The sequence below is a fragment of the Pygocentrus nattereri genome, chromosome 8 (assembly GCF_015220715.1).
Source record: "Pygocentrus nattereri isolate fPygNat1 chromosome 8, fPygNat1.pri, whole genome shotgun sequence".
Classification (NCBI taxonomy): Eukaryota; Metazoa; Chordata; class Actinopteri; order Characiformes; family Serrasalmidae; genus Pygocentrus; species Pygocentrus nattereri.
In genome coordinates this window covers 7,203,315-7,221,028 of record NC_051218.1, presented here as the reverse complement: position 1 = coordinate 7,221,028, position 17,714 = coordinate 7,203,315, and the positions used below count along the sequence as shown (strand labels likewise).

General features: G+C 41.7%; 2 protein-coding genes across 8 annotated transcripts in view; one reads left to right on the top strand and one right to left on the bottom strand.

Moving 5' to 3' along the window:
• The window catches only part of LOC119263871 (sodium/hydrogen exchanger 10-like), a 36,181-nt gene extending 25,906 nt beyond the window's left edge, over positions 1 to 10,275 (top strand). The window contains exons 14-18 of the mRNA XM_037540652.1: positions 1,128 to 1,316; positions 2,010 to 2,042; positions 4,649 to 4,778; positions 4,867 to 4,898; positions 9,694 to 10,275. Coding sequence (XP_037396549.1) covers positions 1,128 to 1,316; positions 2,010 to 2,042; positions 4,649 to 4,778; positions 4,867 to 4,898; positions 9,694 to 9,807 — 498 coding nt within the window. The 3' untranslated portion in view covers positions 9,808 to 10,275. The remainder of the gene's footprint in view (positions 1 to 1,127; positions 1,317 to 2,009; positions 2,043 to 4,648; positions 4,779 to 4,866; positions 4,899 to 9,693) is intronic.
• Positions 10,276 to 13,305: 3,030 nt separating this feature from the next.
• ppp6r3 (protein phosphatase 6, regulatory subunit 3) overlaps positions 13,306 to 17,714 on the bottom strand; it is a 35,721-nt gene continuing 31,312 nt past the window's right edge. For all 7 annotated transcript variants that reach the window (XM_017723476.2, XM_017723475.1, XM_017723478.1 and 4 more), the window contains 3 exons: positions 15,723 to 15,836; positions 15,410 to 15,496; positions 13,306 to 13,839 (listed from right to left, as the gene is read on the bottom strand). In XM_017723476.2, the coding sequence (XP_017578965.1) occupies positions 13,788 to 13,839; positions 15,410 to 15,496; positions 15,723 to 15,836 (253 nt within the window). In that variant the 3' untranslated portion in view covers positions 13,306 to 13,787. The remainder of the gene's footprint in view (positions 13,840 to 15,409; positions 15,497 to 15,722; positions 15,837 to 17,714) is intronic.

Below are 17,714 nucleotides of genomic sequence, written 5' to 3'. Positions count from 1 at the left end.
AAAACCCACCATGAAAAACGGGCACTGAATACCATGTACCCTGCCCAGGATAGGGTCACCGGGACCTACCCCTGGAGCCAGGCCTGGGGGTAGTGTCCCCCGGTGAGCGTCTGGTGGCCAGGCAGCCCATGCTGGGCTCAAACCGAAGAGGCAACATGGCGGGGGGGACCATGTGGGCCCACCACCCGCAATGTCCAGCATGGGGGAGTGGTGTAGTGCTGCACAGGCAGTGGGAGATTGCAGGCGGCCCTTGGCGGCTGCCAACTGTCTCTTGGCACGTGTAATGTAACCTCACTGAGCCGTTAGGAGCCGGAGCTTGTGCGGGAGGTTGAGAGGTACCAACTAGATATAGTTGGGCTCATCTCCACCCACAGTTTCAGCTCTGAAACCAAACTCCTTGATAGGGTGGTCCCTCCCTTTACAAGCGGCGGAAATGAGCTTTCTTCGCAGGGTGGCGGGCTACACTCTGTTTGCTAGGGTGAGGAGCTCAGCCATCCGGGAGGAGCTCGGAGTAGAGCCGCTACTCCTCCGCATTGAGAGGAGCCAGCTGAGGTGGTTCGGGCATCTGATTCGGATGCCACCTGGACGCTTCCCGGTGGGGGTGTACCAGGCACAGTCTACAGGGATAAGACCCCGGGGTCGTCCTAGGACCCGCTGGAGGGATTACATCTCCAAGTTGGCCTCCCAAATGCTACCGTGAACCTATCTGGATTAAGCGGTTAGCGATGATGATGATGATCATGAACATGCGGCTCTTTTACTGACCTGTTGTGGGTCCACAGCTGAATTAGATTTGTAGGTAAAAATAAAATCCTCCTTTTTTCAAAGTAAAATAAAGCTCTGCTGATCGTTCAACACTGTTTAACAATAAATGGTCTTAAATGCTGGAGTTAATGTAGAACTGCTGATTCACCCTGAATATTGGCATGCAGACTGCTTGTCACCATAGCAATGCAATCTCGCCTAGATAGTAACTAACGAAAAAACAAAGAGATAGATTTAAAATGTGTGAGGACAACAAGCGGAGTTTCCAATAAAGTGGCCAGTACATGTACTCTAAAAACCTCCTTTTTAAACTCTTGTTAAAAAGCTGTTTAAGTGAATAAGCTGTGCTGATTGTGTTGCAGGGCTGGACCCACCACAAGATGTGCTTGTACCTGTCCAATGCGTACCTGATGGACGTGGAGGTGAACGAGAAGGTGCTGCTATATGATGGCAGCATACAGGATGTGGTGGTGATTTACGGCAGCTGCAGTGACGTGCAGGATCAGCGCTCCTTTCAGGCTCCAGCTCTCATTAGCAAGACCACTTACCAGGTTACTGAAACAGCAATTACACACCTCCAGGGAACACCTGCCCACACACTGATGTTAAAGAGCAGCACTGAGATTTACTCACCTTTCACACTGCACACTGCCCTTTGGTCCTCATGAACATGACTCCTCATTTCATCTTCTTGGTCTCATGATGCTGAGACGCTGCTTTTTTTGCCTCTCAAATAAATCAGCTCTCCTAATATATTTCTCCAAATAAGAATTAAAATATAGTTTAATATATTTTTAAAATATAGTCAGAATCAAGTATATCATCCCTCTTGTAATAAATCTTGCATGTCAGAAACGGTATCTCCATAGGAGAAGTAAAAATGTCCGTAAACTTTCAGTTCAGAGTTTCTCAATCAGTGGGCTGCGAAGCACCCTGTGGCGGTCCGCGGGCCTGAACACTGGGGAGGCCGTAGTTCGTAGTGGGCTGGTAACATCACTTTAACGTCATAACAACATGGGAAAAAAACTTAACATCATCATTTACAATTAAAAAGCAAATATTTTACAATTATAACCAATATACACTGATCAGGCCTAACATGACCACCTCCTTGTTTCTGTGCTCTTCGTTCATTTTATCAGTTCCACTTATTATATAGATGCACTTTGTAGTTCTACAGTTACAGACTGTAGTCCATTTGTTTCTCTGCTTACTTTGTTAACCCCTTTTACCCTGTTCTTCAGTGGTCAGCACCCCCATGGACCCTCATAGAGCAGGTACTATTTGGGTGGTGGATCATTCTCAGCACTGCAGTAAAATTGATGTGGTGGTGGTGTGTTAGTATGTGCTGTGCTGGTCTGAGTGGATCAGACACAGGAGTGCTGCTGGATTTTGGATCAGAGTGCATTTTTGGCCAAGCATCAGTGACACGAGTGGTTAAACCCTTAACAAGCTGTGGACCCGAAGTTTTATTACACACTTCTATAACCTAAAAAAAAAATTATTTTGCACTGAAGTCCCTGTGCACACTTGAAAAAGATGGTTCCTCAAGGGTTCTTTACTAAAGAAAATGGTTCTATATAGATCCTTGAACAATCAAAGGACAATTTGCTTGATTATAGGGTTCTGGGTTCTTCAGATTGATAGAGGATGTGCTGTAGATGGTTCAAAATAGAATCTTTTTGAAAATGCTTCCAAGTAGCTTGGAATGCTGTGCTTGTTACAATAGAAGAACCCCTTTTGATGCTATAAAGACCCGTTTTCAAAAAGGATATTTTTGTGATATTGTGTGATATTTTTCTTTAAACTAAACCCTACAGGAAGACCATGAGCCAGTTCAAATGCTCTGTGTTATTAGGTCACCTTTCTCCACTTAATTATACTTTGGTAAGACAGCTGTAAATCATGCAGGATATAATTAATATTACAGCTCTTACAACTTGAAAACTGCAATTTTTCAACTTTTCTTTTAATTAAAATGGCTGTATAAAAGCCACTGATCATTCAGGTGTCACTAAAACCTTCTCAAATCTATCGTACAACGTCTCAGACATCAGGCAGTGAACTCATAACCATTTCATGTAGTAACTTTCTGTGAGGGAGCTTTTAGAAGAGGACGTCTGGTTCATATCACCACCACTGTGAGCAGTTCTGACTCGGTAAGTTTCACTAAAACTGAGCGTTTCACTCCAAACCATTCTGAACCACTCTGTTTTCATCTCAACTGTTTAATCATGTGGGAATTTGGTAAGATTGGTGGAATTCCCCTCTTTAAAGGCCACCTTCCTAAACATGGAACAAATCTAGTCTAAATTGCCGTGTCAGTTGCTCCAGGTTTTAGGAATTAAGAATTTAAACAAATAAGCCAGGTCTGGAAAACTGATCCTAAATATTTAGAAAATAATTTCAATATTTAATTAGGGAGTTATATTCATGTTACAGCTGAAGACTGGTGAACATTTAAACTTAATTTCTTCTGGGACTCATTATGGATTAACTGTTCTACCGCCACCTGCTGATGTTGGGTCAGAAGTGCAGTTTGCTGTGCATGGACAGTTTGCACCCCCTACTGCCCAAAGCTGTTACTTTATCGTATCAGAATTGACCTTATTGAAAAGAATTAAATGTCTTTTTTCTCTTTAAGCTGATATAATGGTGTGATTGTTTTCGTAAAGCAGGTTCTTTGGGTTATATTATTACAGTAGAACAGACAGATTTACTAGATAAGCAGCTTTTTGATTGTAGTTACACAACAAATAACTTATACATAAAAAGCTTGGTGCAGTTTCTTTAAAAATATCCATCCATCCATCCATCCATTTCCTAAGCCGCTTCTCCGTCAGGGTCGCGGGGGGATGCTGGAGCCTATCCCAGCAGTCTTCGGGCGGAAGGCAGGATACACCCTGGAAAATATGAATTTGTTAAATATTTAGTTTTTATTAGAGTTTGTAGCAGACCTCACATCTCTGAAACGGCCACCGTATAGGAGGGAGAAAACATTTAGTTTAACGTTTTGTGTTTTTATTCCAAATGATTTTAAAAATATCACTAATAATCAATAGTACTTAAACTCACTGTGAATGTGAAATTATATGTGTTAAAAATTGTGTTTCTCCTTTTTCAGAATTCCTGCATAATTAAACGGTTCAGAATGGTTTGCTGTGAAACGCTCTGTTCTGGTGATAGGAACCAGACGTCCACCTCTAAAATCCAGAACCATCAGCCAACTATGGAATTAGACCTCTGCATTTAACCCATCCATGCAGTGAAACACCCACATACATGCACACTAGTGTGCACACACACTAGGGGGCAATGAGCACACTTGTCCGGAGCTGTGGGCAGCCCTATCCAACAGCACCCGGGGAGTAATTGGGGATTAGGTGTCTTGCTCAAGGACACCTCAGTCACATACGGTCAGCTCAGGGGATAAAACCGGCGACCTTCCAGTCACAGAGCTGGTTTCCTAACCTCCAGCCCACGACTGCCCCGTGCTCCCTCATTTACTGCCTGATGACTGAGACGCTGTTTTATGATAGTTTTGAGAACTAAAACTCCATTCATGGTGGAGGGATACATGCAGGGCGCTGTGCGGCAAAATAGTCCCCAAAGAAAACTATTATTCATCAACATTCCATATAAACTCAGAAGAGTTGTGTAGGTTCACTGGTGGTTACGAATGGTAAGTAAAATGTCTATATCTGTGTTGTAGTTATGGCGACCCCTGGTTCTTATCATCACCATTGTAAAGACATCTCAGTCGAATTGGAGTGAATTATGAGGATTTTCCTTTGACCAGGGACGTGAACTAACAAGATAAACCCTGCTGTTTATTTGCAGATGTAGGTAAATAACTAACGTGTCTTTGATGGTATTGATTCAGGTTCTGGGCACAGCGAACATCACCAAACTGCTGATCATTCCGAGCACTTCTGCAAACGTAAAGGACACGAAGTCTGAAATCCTGATAATGGACAGCGCCCTCTGTCTACTACATGTAGCACAGCAGCGGGGTAAAACATCACTGACTCTGGAGTCTAGAGAAAATGCTGTGAATCTTTGTGTTTAGAAACTAAACTTTATTTCTGTTTCCTCTTTCAGCTCCCAGTTGTGAGAGCTCAGGACTGGAGACAGTAAGTGATTTTTTCAAACATGATGATTAAGTGCTATATGTAGGCCACCATCAATATCCCAGATCATTTAAAGAGCCCATACTCTACATATTTACTTATATTGTATAGAAGGTGATTCAAAAAAATGAATCCGATTTCAAAGTGCCATGTTTTTACAACCATGAGGCACTGAGGAACCAATCACAACCCAATTGAAAGAGGGCGTCACAGAGTTTCTGACTGTCAGTGAAGGACAGGTCCCTTCAGTCTGAGAGGAGAAGAGACCCCTGAGTAGAAAGCGTTCTGCATTCTTCACTTCAATAAGAGTGAATCCATCATAACTGTGCAATGTGGTATTCATTTGCAGTGAACCTCCAACAGCTCAGAGCGTTCGTCACTGAGTGCAGCGACACCTGACATGCTCAATCAAGTATGGGATGAGTTTGATTGTGGTGTTGATGTCGTCCGTACAGCTGGAGGAGGTTCAAACTGAGACCTTGTACAGTTACATAATAAACTATATTTATTCATTTACACCATTTACATTGATCTGTAATGATTTACAATTGAAATCAATCATTTTGAAATCGGATGAATCTTTTTTAATCACCCTGTATTTATTTTTCTCTGAGGTCGACTCATGTTTGTGTAGCTTTATGTTATTAAAAAAAAAGCCTGATAAACAGTCGTTAGCAAAAATGTAAGCACCCCTAATCAAATGTCGTTTTGTTGACTTTCTAAGTGAAAATAAGGCAACACATCCTCTACAGCCCATGTGTCAAACACAAGGCCCGTGACGCAGTCCTGTTCAGTCCATGAAATTATTTTAATTTTCTGTTCTTAGTAGCTTATTTCACCCTGAGATGCACTACAATCCCAGCATGCACTGCAACATAGTGTGCGTTCTGACCCCCAACAACAATCTGTGGGTCAGCGGTTACACAAAAAGATAAAATGCCTGGTGTCTAGTTCAAGCAAACAGGCAGGTTAAAAAAATATATGTAACACAGTTTATTTTTATTTAGAATAATTAATTTTAATATTTTTTTGAATAAACGCTGTACAATAAGTATCAGTCAATTTTGCTGTTGCAGTATTGGCATATTTTGATTAAATACTGGTCCGTTTGAGTTGCGGCAAAACGTAAGCAAAACTGAAATATAAACACAGCTGTTCCACTGAAATGTTTTAATACGGCCCTTTCAGTGGTTGTGTTTGACATCCTTGCTCTACAGGGGCCGACATAAAGGTTTTTTTTTTTTTTGCAAATTTTAGTGCGCTGTTCATGTTTATTTGCCAGCATATTGAAATAAAAAGTTTCCCACAGGCCACATTTTATGTCCTGTTTTTTCCAGTAAGTAATATTAAGCAGTAAGTGTGTATTAAGAAGTTTGTAGACGATGTAGAGGATGTATTCACTTATTTTCAATGAAATGCACTTTAACCAGAGCTGCCCAAACCTTTGCATATGACAGTATGTAAATGAGCTCTGTTCTGATAGGCTGAAACAAGGGCTGGGGAAAATTGGGGGAAATATCTAACTGTGATTTTCCCCACTAATATTGCATCTGCAATTTAAATTGTGATTTTTTTTTAATAAATTGAGATTCAGGCCTGATTTATTTTGGTCAAGAAGATCAGATTATCCACCTTTTTTGGCTTGAGGCTTGACCCCTGAACGAAGTGAGCCAAACTGCCAGTAAGTCATGGCTGTGATGTCACAACACATGGAAGTTTGTTTTTTTCTGATTGGTCTAACTCACCTACAGGCAGTTCGTAAGCTCTTACTAGTTGTAGTTTTCCCTCTTAAAACTTCTTTAAGGGTTCTTTAGTAAAGACAATGATTTTACGTAGAACCATGAACAGTCAACAGCTCATTTGCATGCTTAAGAGGTTCTTTGCATAGTTCATTATATTTATGGAGAGCGTGTTGTTAATGGTTCTATATAGCACCAAAATATTAAACAAGCTTGACACTCTAACAATAGTAGAATCCTTTTTGGTGCACTATTGTCAAAAGTATTCACTAACTCATCCAAATCATTGAATTCAGGTCCAATCACTTCCATGGACTCAGGTGTATAAAACCAAGCCCCTAGGCCTGCAGACTGCTTCTACAGACATTAGTGAAAGAATGGGTCACTCTCAGGAGCTCAGTGAATTCCAGCGTGGTACCGTGATCGGATGCCACCTGTGCAGAGGTCACCCACTTTCTGCAGAGTCAATAACTACAGACCTCCAAACTTCATGTGGCCTTCAGATCAGCTCAAGAACAGCATAGAGAACTTCATGGAATGGGTTTCCATGGCTGAGCAGCTGCATCCAAGCCTTACATCACCAAGCGCAATGCAAATCGTAGCATCGAATGCAGTGGTGTAAAGCACTGTCACTGCACTCTAGAGCAGTGGAGACGTGTTCTCTGGAGTGACCAATCATGCTTCTCCGTCTGGAAATCCGATGGACGAGTCTCGGATTGGCTGTTGCCAGAAGGATGGTTACTTGTCTGATTGCATTGTGCCGAGTATAAAGTTTGGTGGAGGGGGGATTATTATGGTGTGGGGTTGTTTTTCAGGAGTTGGGCTCGGCCACAACAACTCGGTCAGTTGGTCTGACGTCACAAATGCGCTTCTGGAAGAACAGTCAAAAATTCCCATAAACACACTCTTAACCCTTGCGGAAAGCCTTCCCAGAAGAGTTGAAGCTGTTATAACTGCAAAGGGTGGGCCGACATCATATCACATCACCCCCCTATGGATTAAGAATGGGATGTCACTCAAGTTCATATGCGCGTGAAGCCAGACGAGCGAATACTTTTGGCAATATAGTGTAGAACCATATACAACACATTCTCCATCAGTCTGAAGAACTATTTCACCATGCACAGGCAAAAGGGTCTTTGAGTGCTCATGGTTCTGTGCAGAATGATTGTCTTTATTAAAGAACCATCTTTTTAAGAACCTTGAAGAACCTTGAAATTGCAGCTCTTGCGATTTGAAAATATTACGATTTTAATATAAAAACGATATACAATACTCCTTATAATCTAAGCATAAATGGGTGGGGCCAAACTGCAGCAAGCTGAATGTGTAAATGAGTTTTTGTGACATCACAAGAGCTGTTCACATTAGCAGAACTTTTCAGCTTAGCTTTCATGTATGGACATTAAAGTCATTTTAAAAAGGAAGGAAAGGAAAATTGTCCAAGGCCCTTCAAGCTCAAAGGCAACAGGAGAGGAGTTCAGGGTCAGTCTCTGGACAGTCCTCACTTTGGGGTTAAAGTGATATTTGTGATATTGGTGACAAATGTCATTTCTACATTTTCTCCCCAGCTGATCAGCCAAGACACGATTTGTGCTTTAGTTTCTGCTGGAGCCATGAGGCTAACAAACACTGACTGAGCACTTCATTAAGTCCACCTCCCTGTTTCTACACTCATTGTCCACTTTATCAGCCCCACTGACCGTATTGTTACCCTGTTCTTCAGTGGTCAGGACCCCCATGGACCCCCACAGAGCAGGTGTTATTTAGGTGGTGGGCCATTCTGTAGATGGCTACCGAGACAATAGCATACTGTTAGTCATTGTTTATGCTTGTTATGAAGAAAAACGACCAAAATACACTGTACACTGTTATTTTAATTTTTAACAGAAAATTCTCATATTTGTGGGTTTCTTTGGTCTCTTGTTCTCCATCTGGCCTGTTTTGCTTTTTTCCTCATAAAAAAGAGTCTCTGAAAAACCTCAGTTTGGAGGGTCATGTAGCCCCAACACTTCGCCCCACCCCTCTATCTCAACAAGAACTGGGACACCCTATTTCTAGGAGCGAGAGGTGAAATGGGACTGGGCCTAAGTGCGTTTACATGCACTTATATCATAATTAATTCATTCATAAGATTTAGTCAGCAATCCAATCAACGCGTTTACATGCTCCTATTATCAGATATTGGGGAAACTGGGTCTACTTGAGTCAGACAGTAATCAGATTTCAAGACCTTACTCTGATCTAAGGAATCAGGCTGTGCTGTTTACATGATCATTTGAATAATCAGATAACAGTTGTCTGATTATTAATATAGTCGTGTTTTTAGCTCAGTAATCAGATTTTTTGGCGCATGTGAACTCTTGCTCCGATCTCTTTCACTTTTAAGGTGACACTGAAACCGACTACATGCTCAACAAAATAAGGGATTTAAATATTCCTAATCTTCTAGATGATGTATATTCATAAGTGTATTAATAACTTATGAATAACATAACATAACATTAATAACAAATTCATACTCAAAGTGGTGATAAAAAAAGCTGCAGCATGAAGTTTGAAATTTATGTTACGTTTACGTCACGTCTTCTGTGAGTTTATTGGCTGGTTGTAAAGCAGAAATCTGATTACTGTCTGACTCATGTAGACCTGGAGTTTCCCCATTTCCTGATTACCCAAGTTCAAGTAAACACGTTGATCAGATTACTGACAAAATCACGTTTTGTAGCTATCTATTTATTCAGTACCTGTAAATGCACTCACTGACGTGGATTAAACAAAATTAGGTAATTGTGACCCTTTAACACCCAGTTTGAGCTGGGTGAGATGATGTAGGTGTGCAGGTACAATTAGCATCAGGCTAATTGGTTAGTATAAACTTTCACGACATGTTAGCTGAATTAGCCTCGTAGCTCCAGTGCTAAAACTAAAGAAGCGAACACGTCTCGGCTGACTGGCGTCACATGAGGTGAGGAGGGGAAACTAGAAATGGGATTTTTCACCAAACTGTCCTTGCAGTAGATCTGCTGAATGGTTTGATGTGAAGGTTGGTGTTGTAGGTGCGGTCAGAAGAGCTATTTGCAGAAGCAGAAGAGAACATGGCAGAACAGGAACCAGGCCCATCCAGCCAGTTTCACAGCACAGCCCCACATCATCAATTTAACTCAATTTAATATTTCAGATTTTTACTTACTACAGTGAAGTGTCTGAATCCTGCAGTAATAAACATAAATGTATAAAGTCTTCACAAACTTCTACCAACATTTTTTAGAACAAAAACTTAATTTTAGCTGTTGAGGTGATCAGAAAAGGTTTGTGTAGAACGTGTGTTGATTCTCTGTATTTTAAGTACCATTAAACCCGTCTCTGCTAAGGCCCGTTTGCTTTCTACAAATATCTAGAAACCTTAGATTGGACTTTAAAAGGGACATCTAGAAAATCCCTCGTGCTGCATTTTTCTCCAAGAGCCACTCCAATAATTCATTTTTACATGACTATTTTCCAACCTCTTTTCAAACATGCTGTTTTTCTTATGATCTTTAACACTGGTTCTTAAAGTCTCCTCTAAAGGCTCTTCATAGAACATAATCCTCATATTTTTACATTTACAGCATTTGGCTGACGCTTTTATCCAGAGCGACTTACAATTTGATCATTTTTACACAGGAAGGCGAAGGTGGTGTTAGGAGTCTTGCCCAAGGACTCTTATTGGTATAGTGTAGGGTGTTTACCCAGGTGGGGATCGAACCCGTCTACAGTGTAGAAGGCAGAGGTGTTAACCACTACACTATCCCAACCACTAATTCATTAAAACCATTTCATATCTAAACGCTCCGTTGTCTTCATCATTACTTTCCAAACCCGCTGCAGCAGCTTCAGCAGCTGTAAACTCTCTGACGCCGTTTCACACGAGTCTCCGATGTGGACTGAATGAAGAATGAAGAGTTTCTGGTGTGTCAGTCAGTCTTTAGTGATTTCCTGAGTGTCCATTGGCCAGTTTCACACAGAATGTATACGGACACACAAATCCACCAGCTCCACACGGTGAGAGGCAGATGATGTGTAGCTTAGCTCCTCTTCATAGGCTCATAACTCCTGATGCGAATGTCGTATGATCTCATGATAAGATGGAATGGAAAGGGCGGCTCTACAGATTCAGGAAGGGTTTGAACTGGATTTCTGAGCTGTGTCATCATAAAGATACAGAGAGAGAGAGATTTTTATGCACGACCCCAGAGGGTTAAGACTAATATATGTAAATGAGCTCTGTCCTGATTGGGCTCCCCTGTACTGTAAGTGTTACAGAAATGACTCCTTATATCAGTGTGAATGTGTGGCAAATGGATGTATGTAAATGAACTGGACTTTGTGTAAAAAAAAAAAACTTCCGTAGATGCCGTATATGGACCCACTATTTCACCCCTCAGTCCTACCCCTCTGCTTTGCGCATTCTCCTCTAGGGGTAGGGGATCCCGATTCTTGTTGAGAAAGAGGGGTGGGGTGAAGTGTTGGGAGTACATGACCCTCCAAACTGAGGTTTTGCAGAGACGGAGTGATATGAGAAAAAAGAAAACCCGGCAAGACTGAGAACAAGTGACCAAAGAGACCCACAAATATGAGAATTTTCTCCATTGCAAATTACGATAACCATCATATTCTCAGTTTAAAGTTTTAATATATTATGGTCTTTTTCTTCATAACAAGCATTTAAAAAAACGCTAGTAGTGTTGACGCCTCGGTAACTAGATAAATGTCTAGATAAAGCTCCTCAAGAATTGGTGGCATAGGAAAAAAATGCAAACAAGAAGCTGGAGAATATCTGACTTCAGCTTCACATCACTGAAGAATTAGGGTATTGATAAATAATTGCCCCCTTCTCTGAAGGCTTATGATCCCTAAATGTAACCACAGCCCTGGAGTGAGGAGCTGAACTTTCCCCTCCTCTGCTGTCACTGCAGCTGGGCAGGGTTGCCTACAGAGCAGCGCTAGTAGCTGTTAATGAAGTGATGCTCTTTTTATTTGAGGGTCCCACGTCAGAGGGAAGTTGTGTTGTGATTTTCTTTATCGATCACAGCAGCATTCTGATACAGCAACTTGTAAACTTGGCATGCATTTTTATCTCCAACAAAACTGCTTACTGTATAGCTGCACTCTGTAGTTCTACAGTTACAGACTGTAGTCTATCTGTTTCTCTGATACTTTGTTACCCCCTTTTACCCTGTTCTTCAGTGGTCAGGACCCCCATGGACCCTTACAGAGCAGGTACTATTTGGGTGGTGGATCATTCTAAGCACTGCAGTAATGCTGATGTGGTGGTGGTGGTATGTTATGCTGGTCTGAGTGGATCAGACACAGCAGTTCTGCTGGAGTTTTAAAACACCTCAGTGTCACTGCTGGACTGAGAACCAAAAATATCCAGCCAACAGCGTCCTGTGACCATTGATGAAGGACTAGATGACCAGCACAAACTGCAGCAGCAGATGAGCTGTCGTCTCTGTCTTTACATCTACAAGGTGGACCGACAAGGTTGGAGTGTCTAATAAAGTGGACAGTGTTTAAAAACTCCAGCAGCACTCCTGTGTCTGATCCACTTGCACCAGCACAACACACACTAACACACCATGTCAGTGTTACTCCAGTGCTGAGAATGATCCACCACCCAAATAGTACCTGCTCTGTGAGGGTCCATGGGGGTCCTGACCACTGAAGAACAGGGTAAAAGGGGGTAACAAAGTATCAGAGAAACAGATGGACTACAGTCTGTAACTGTAGAACTACAGAGTGCAGCTATACAGTAAGTGGAACTGATAAAATGGACAGTGAGCGTAGAAACAAGGAGGTGGTCAGAATGTTACGCCTGATTGGTGCGTGTTAAACTGAATGAAGCTGTAGCCACCAACACAAAATAAAATAAAAAGTAAAAAGCTGATGAACACTCGAAGATGGAATGAACGTGAATTAAGAGATTTCCTTGTTTCTTGCTGGCACAGATAGCATTTTATTAAAAAAAAAAATGGAAAAAGAGATGAACAAAAGAAGAACGGTGGATGCACGATTGAAGCACTAATCAGGAAAATCTCTGTCCCAGCATTCTCCAGGTAGAAAAGTTGACCTGCGTGGTTAAAAACAGGGCCAGTTTCTCCACAGGCCATCAGAGAGAGGGGGAGGGGGAGAGAGAGAGAGAGAGAGAGAGAGAGAGAGAGAGAGAGAGAGAGAGGGAGGGAGGGAGGGAGGGGGAGAGAGAGAGAGAGAGAGAGAGAGAGAGAGAGAGAGAGAGAGAGAGAGAGAGAGAGAGAGAGAGAGAGAGAGAGAGAGAGAGAGAGAGAGAGAGAGAGAGAGAGAGAGAGAGAGAGAGAGAGAGAGAGAGAGAGGTCACTCTCAGGAGCTACATACAAACCGGACACCACCTGAGCTTCTCTGATCAACCTTGCAAGGTTCCAACGTCGGGGGGGGGGGGAGAGAAGGGGACATTTTCATGGCTCTTAGTAACAATATTTTACCTACTTCTCAAATAAGTTAAAAACTATACCAAAAACGTCTTTTCTTTTCCAATCTCGCTCATGTTGAAAGGATACAAGAAACATTTACAAATAATACCTGTGGCAAAATAAACCATTTGAATATTTAAAACACTAATAAATTTATGAATAAAAAGACCGACAGATTGCCAATTTACATTTTTTTCGTAGCTGTTGCTTTTACTTGGAAATTAAATACCAGATTTTGTGCAAGAGGAACCCCTATCAAAAAAAAAAAAAAATAAAGAAAAAGGAAAAAAGAAACAGCTTATCTTTTGGTCACACTGTGTTCCAATCGGTATAGTTTGGTTATTAATCTTCTGTTTCTGTATACATTTGTCTTTTTATAAAATATTTTTATTCATACAATCATTTTAACTATAGCAACATTACTATTAACTTTGAGTGGCAAGATATCAGACAGATCACCTCATAAGAACAATAGTATATAAACGAATGCAAAAAAAAAATCATTAGAGTACGTTTCTCTTCATACAGTTCGAATTTTTCTGTACAGCTGTCTAATATGAATATTGCTGGTCCTGATCTGGTGAAGTTAGTCTGTTGCGGTAGCGCTGGCTCCCGGTCGGCACCCCCTGGTGGTAGGGAGGAGCTAAAACTGGCATTGCCCGTTATCACACCGGGCCATTCACCGCTGCCTCCGGGGAGGGCACGCACTGTTCGATTCTGAAGGAGACATGAGGGGGAGATAAATGGTCAGCTTCTCAAACAACAGTCCAGAAAACATGTTTAAAAGACATTTATCATGTTAAATTATTCAGGAAGTCTAGGACTAATTTCTAGGCTCGGTTACTGGAAACAATGTGGCTGTCACTAGAACAAAAAACGTTATCAGAAAACAAACAACTTAAACGCATGTTAAATGTACAAATATTTTCCCGCCTCATGTAATTCTGCTGTAAAGCTATTGGTCCATTAGTCATGAAAAAACAGGTTGTGCCGACAGTGATGCACATCATGATATTTGCAAGCGCATCATGAGAGGACGTCTTGAAGAGATTATTTTTTTGGTTAAGCTGGTTCACAATCTGTCTCTCAACTCTTGGCCACATGCATTTACACTTGGTGGTCAAACACATCTCCAGTTAGTTGGACTAAAATCTGATTGCTGTTTGGGACGAAATATGCAAATCTGCTTGTTACCCGGTGACCAACCGTTCACACCTGAAGTATGTTTTGCACAATCGTGTCTGTTCATGATGCTATTAAGCATTTAGTTTTTGTCCCCCACCAGGAACGACCACCATGATCATCTACCTCACAGATGTGGACCACACAGACAGATGCACTGCATGGAGAGGAGCTTTGCCAGTACTGGAAAGAGGTTTTAGCTGTACTGGGAGGAGTTTCAGTGGTACTAAATAAGGCTTAGAATTGTACTGGGAGGAGCCTGGCTTGTACTGGGAGAAGCCTGTATTCTTGAATGCATCTTTGAGAGGGATGCATTTATGCTGCTATAATGTGGCTCAAAAGGGTCTCAGTTCACCCTGAAGTATTTTGTGCTGTTCCAACACTGCCGTTATATTTTTGAACGGTTGAACTTAACATCTCGTACGTCGTCAGTGAAACCAAACAGCTTCACTCAATAAGTCGAGTAGCTCTACAACCAATCAGCACTCCGTAGCAGCAATACACAGAAATAGTCTGCTTTTTTACTGAAATGCATCCTTCTACTTTCCAAAATTAAAGGCAGGTACCGAACAGCTGGTTAAAAACTATTTTAAAAACTTTGTTTTCAGCCGTTTCTCTCCATTCAGAAACGGCAATTCACCTCTCCATTCACCCCGAATTGCTACATTTCCTTCAGGATCAATAAAGCATCCATCCATCCATCCATCCATCCATCCATCCATCCATCCATCCATCCATCCATCCATCCATCCATCCATCCATCCATCCATCCATCCATCCATCCATCCATCCATCCATCCATCCATCCATCCATCCATCCATCCATCCATCCATCCAAGCATCCAAGCATCCAAGCATCCAAGCATCCATCCAAGCATCCATCCAAGCATCCATCTGTTTTTTATATCACAGCAGAAATAGGAAGTGGCCAGGCTCCACTTGAACCAGATCTGACACAATCACAGAAAAGGAAAAATAAAAATACATTAAGAGGAAGCAGTGCAGTTGGCTGGTTAAAGGGGAAATAAATAAATTAATAAATAAATACACCTGCCACTGCTATCTTACAGTCCCTGATGGTTTTAGGAAAAACTGATGTACTTACTTGGCTTCTTCCATGGCTGCCGCGTTCTCGAGTGGACCGTTGAGAGCCTCGCAAGTAGCTTTTGTTTTCTCTTCTAAGTGCTTTGCACTGTCAGACGAAAGTGGGAGAGCTGACTCAGTTATACTAATTGTATCGGAATAAAAAGGTAAATAAACACTGAGGCAGATAGCAAGATTGAGTTTGTGGTTTTATTTTTGGTGTCAGGAGGCACTACACAACTCGGGAAAGGGGGGGGGGGGGGGGGGGGGGGGGGCAAAAAGAAAAGGGCTCGATTTCTCAGCACAGCACGGCCGGTCAGTCAGACGCCCCTTACCCTGATTTCTGACAGTTGCTAGCAGGCAGCGTAGATGCATTCCTCTCGCCTTCACCGCTCTCCCCAACAACATACTTTGCAGATGCATCTTCAGAGGTAGATCGCTTCTCCTCACTGAAAGACAAAAACCATGTCGTTTTAAACGCCGTCTACTTCTAAGCAAGACCCAACTGTAAAACACTGAACAGAAACATGCACGACAGAGTGGACCACATCAAAAGCGACAGGGGCAAACAGAACGTGTCGAAAATGGGGGTCGGGCTGGAAAACAAGACGTGATGATGTACAGCACATGGGGAAGCAGAGGGACGTCTGCTCAAATTTAGGTGCAAACTGAATCGGTTATGGGAGTCTGCCTGAAGATGGGTTTCGTTTAGAAGAAGGATGTGAGATGATGGTGAAGAAGGATCATTCCTGAGTGGGCAACACGCCAGCTTAGCCGCCATCTTTAACCCTTACAAGTCTGACCTGCATCTGGCGATGGCAAGTTCACAACGTCATTTTGTACGGATTATTTCTGGCTCACAAGTAGAGAAGCTGCTGAAAAAAGGGGCCGCAGTCACTAAAGTGTCTTAGTAAAGATAAACTTCTTAAGTGTGTTTTTCCCCCCTCAACTTCATGCTTAAGACAAAAAAAAAAAAGTTATGAAAATTGTTTTATTTGTTCTAAGAACTTCTGAAGAATTCGCTCTTCTGTTCTCAACTATTTTCTTAAGAGCAATTCTCGAAAACATGTTCTTGAACTTATGACGGAGTGACCCTCATCTTTGGCTTTAAGGCTATGTTCACATTGCCAGGTTGAAGCGGCACAAATACAATTTTTAGCCCTATTGTGACAAATATGATCTCAAACGCGACCTGAGCCAACTTTCATATGTGGTCCTAGACACGTATCCGATTCGTGGCCATATGACCTTAATGTGACGCTCAGATCGGAATTCATGTTTTTTCTCCCCACTGCACTGCACAATCATTCGGTGTTACCGTGGCAACAGCACCAAACAGACGTTAAAGCCTGTAAATGGTGGAAAAGCAGCTCATCTCACCTTTTTCTCCTTCGTCTGGCTCTAATAATGAATCTGAGAGCTGATCAGTTACTGATCTTCTCAGCGAAGCTCGTTCTGCTCGTTAGTTTGTGCTGATGATGCAGTGATTCAGTCACGTGACGTCACTGAGTAGGATGAGCTCATGAGGGTCATTTCAGGACACCAGTTCATCACATTAATGACAGATTTGAGTCACTGACCTAAACGAGTGTGAACCATCGAGTCAGAGAGATCGGCTCTGAGCAGTGAGGCTTGTAATGTGAACGTAGCTGAAGAGTTGACAAGGTGAACATCTAAATTTATCAGTTTATCCGCCCGTCCTCATCTCTCGCTTTCTGCCGTCACTCCACAATTATTGTATTTTCCAAGGTGGATTTTTTCCCCCATGCTGGCCGTTTCTTCCTCCATCACCTCTAGATCTTGTTTGCAATTTTAACTTTTAAACTTTTGACGTCTTTTGATGCGTTTTTTTTTTTCCCTTCATTTTGCTCCTCTGAGCAAATTAACTTAATAATGAAATACATTTAATTTGTATTTACTTCTTGCACCGTTTATGGTACATGGTAAAGTGCAACACAGCGTACATAAGAAAGAAAAAAAAAAAAAAAGATTTTCTTAATCTTAATTATCTTAATAGAATATTTGAGAACTTAAATTTTGCTGAGAACATTATGAACTTATCTTGCTTTGCAAGTGCTTTAATTTTTTGAATGCGGCCCCAGATTCTTAACTTTCGATCTATACAGCATTTATGCTTTAAAGAAGAGATTTTATAAACATTTTGAATGTGTACCATCTTGTTTTGCAGAAAATAAAACTACAGGAATCAAACCTGTCCATGCAGAATATTAGTGCAATAACCTTTTCTCTGTGAATATATAATGCAAAACACATACATAACTAACGAGACTTGGAAGGGTTAAATCAGTTTGCGTGTATTACTGCCG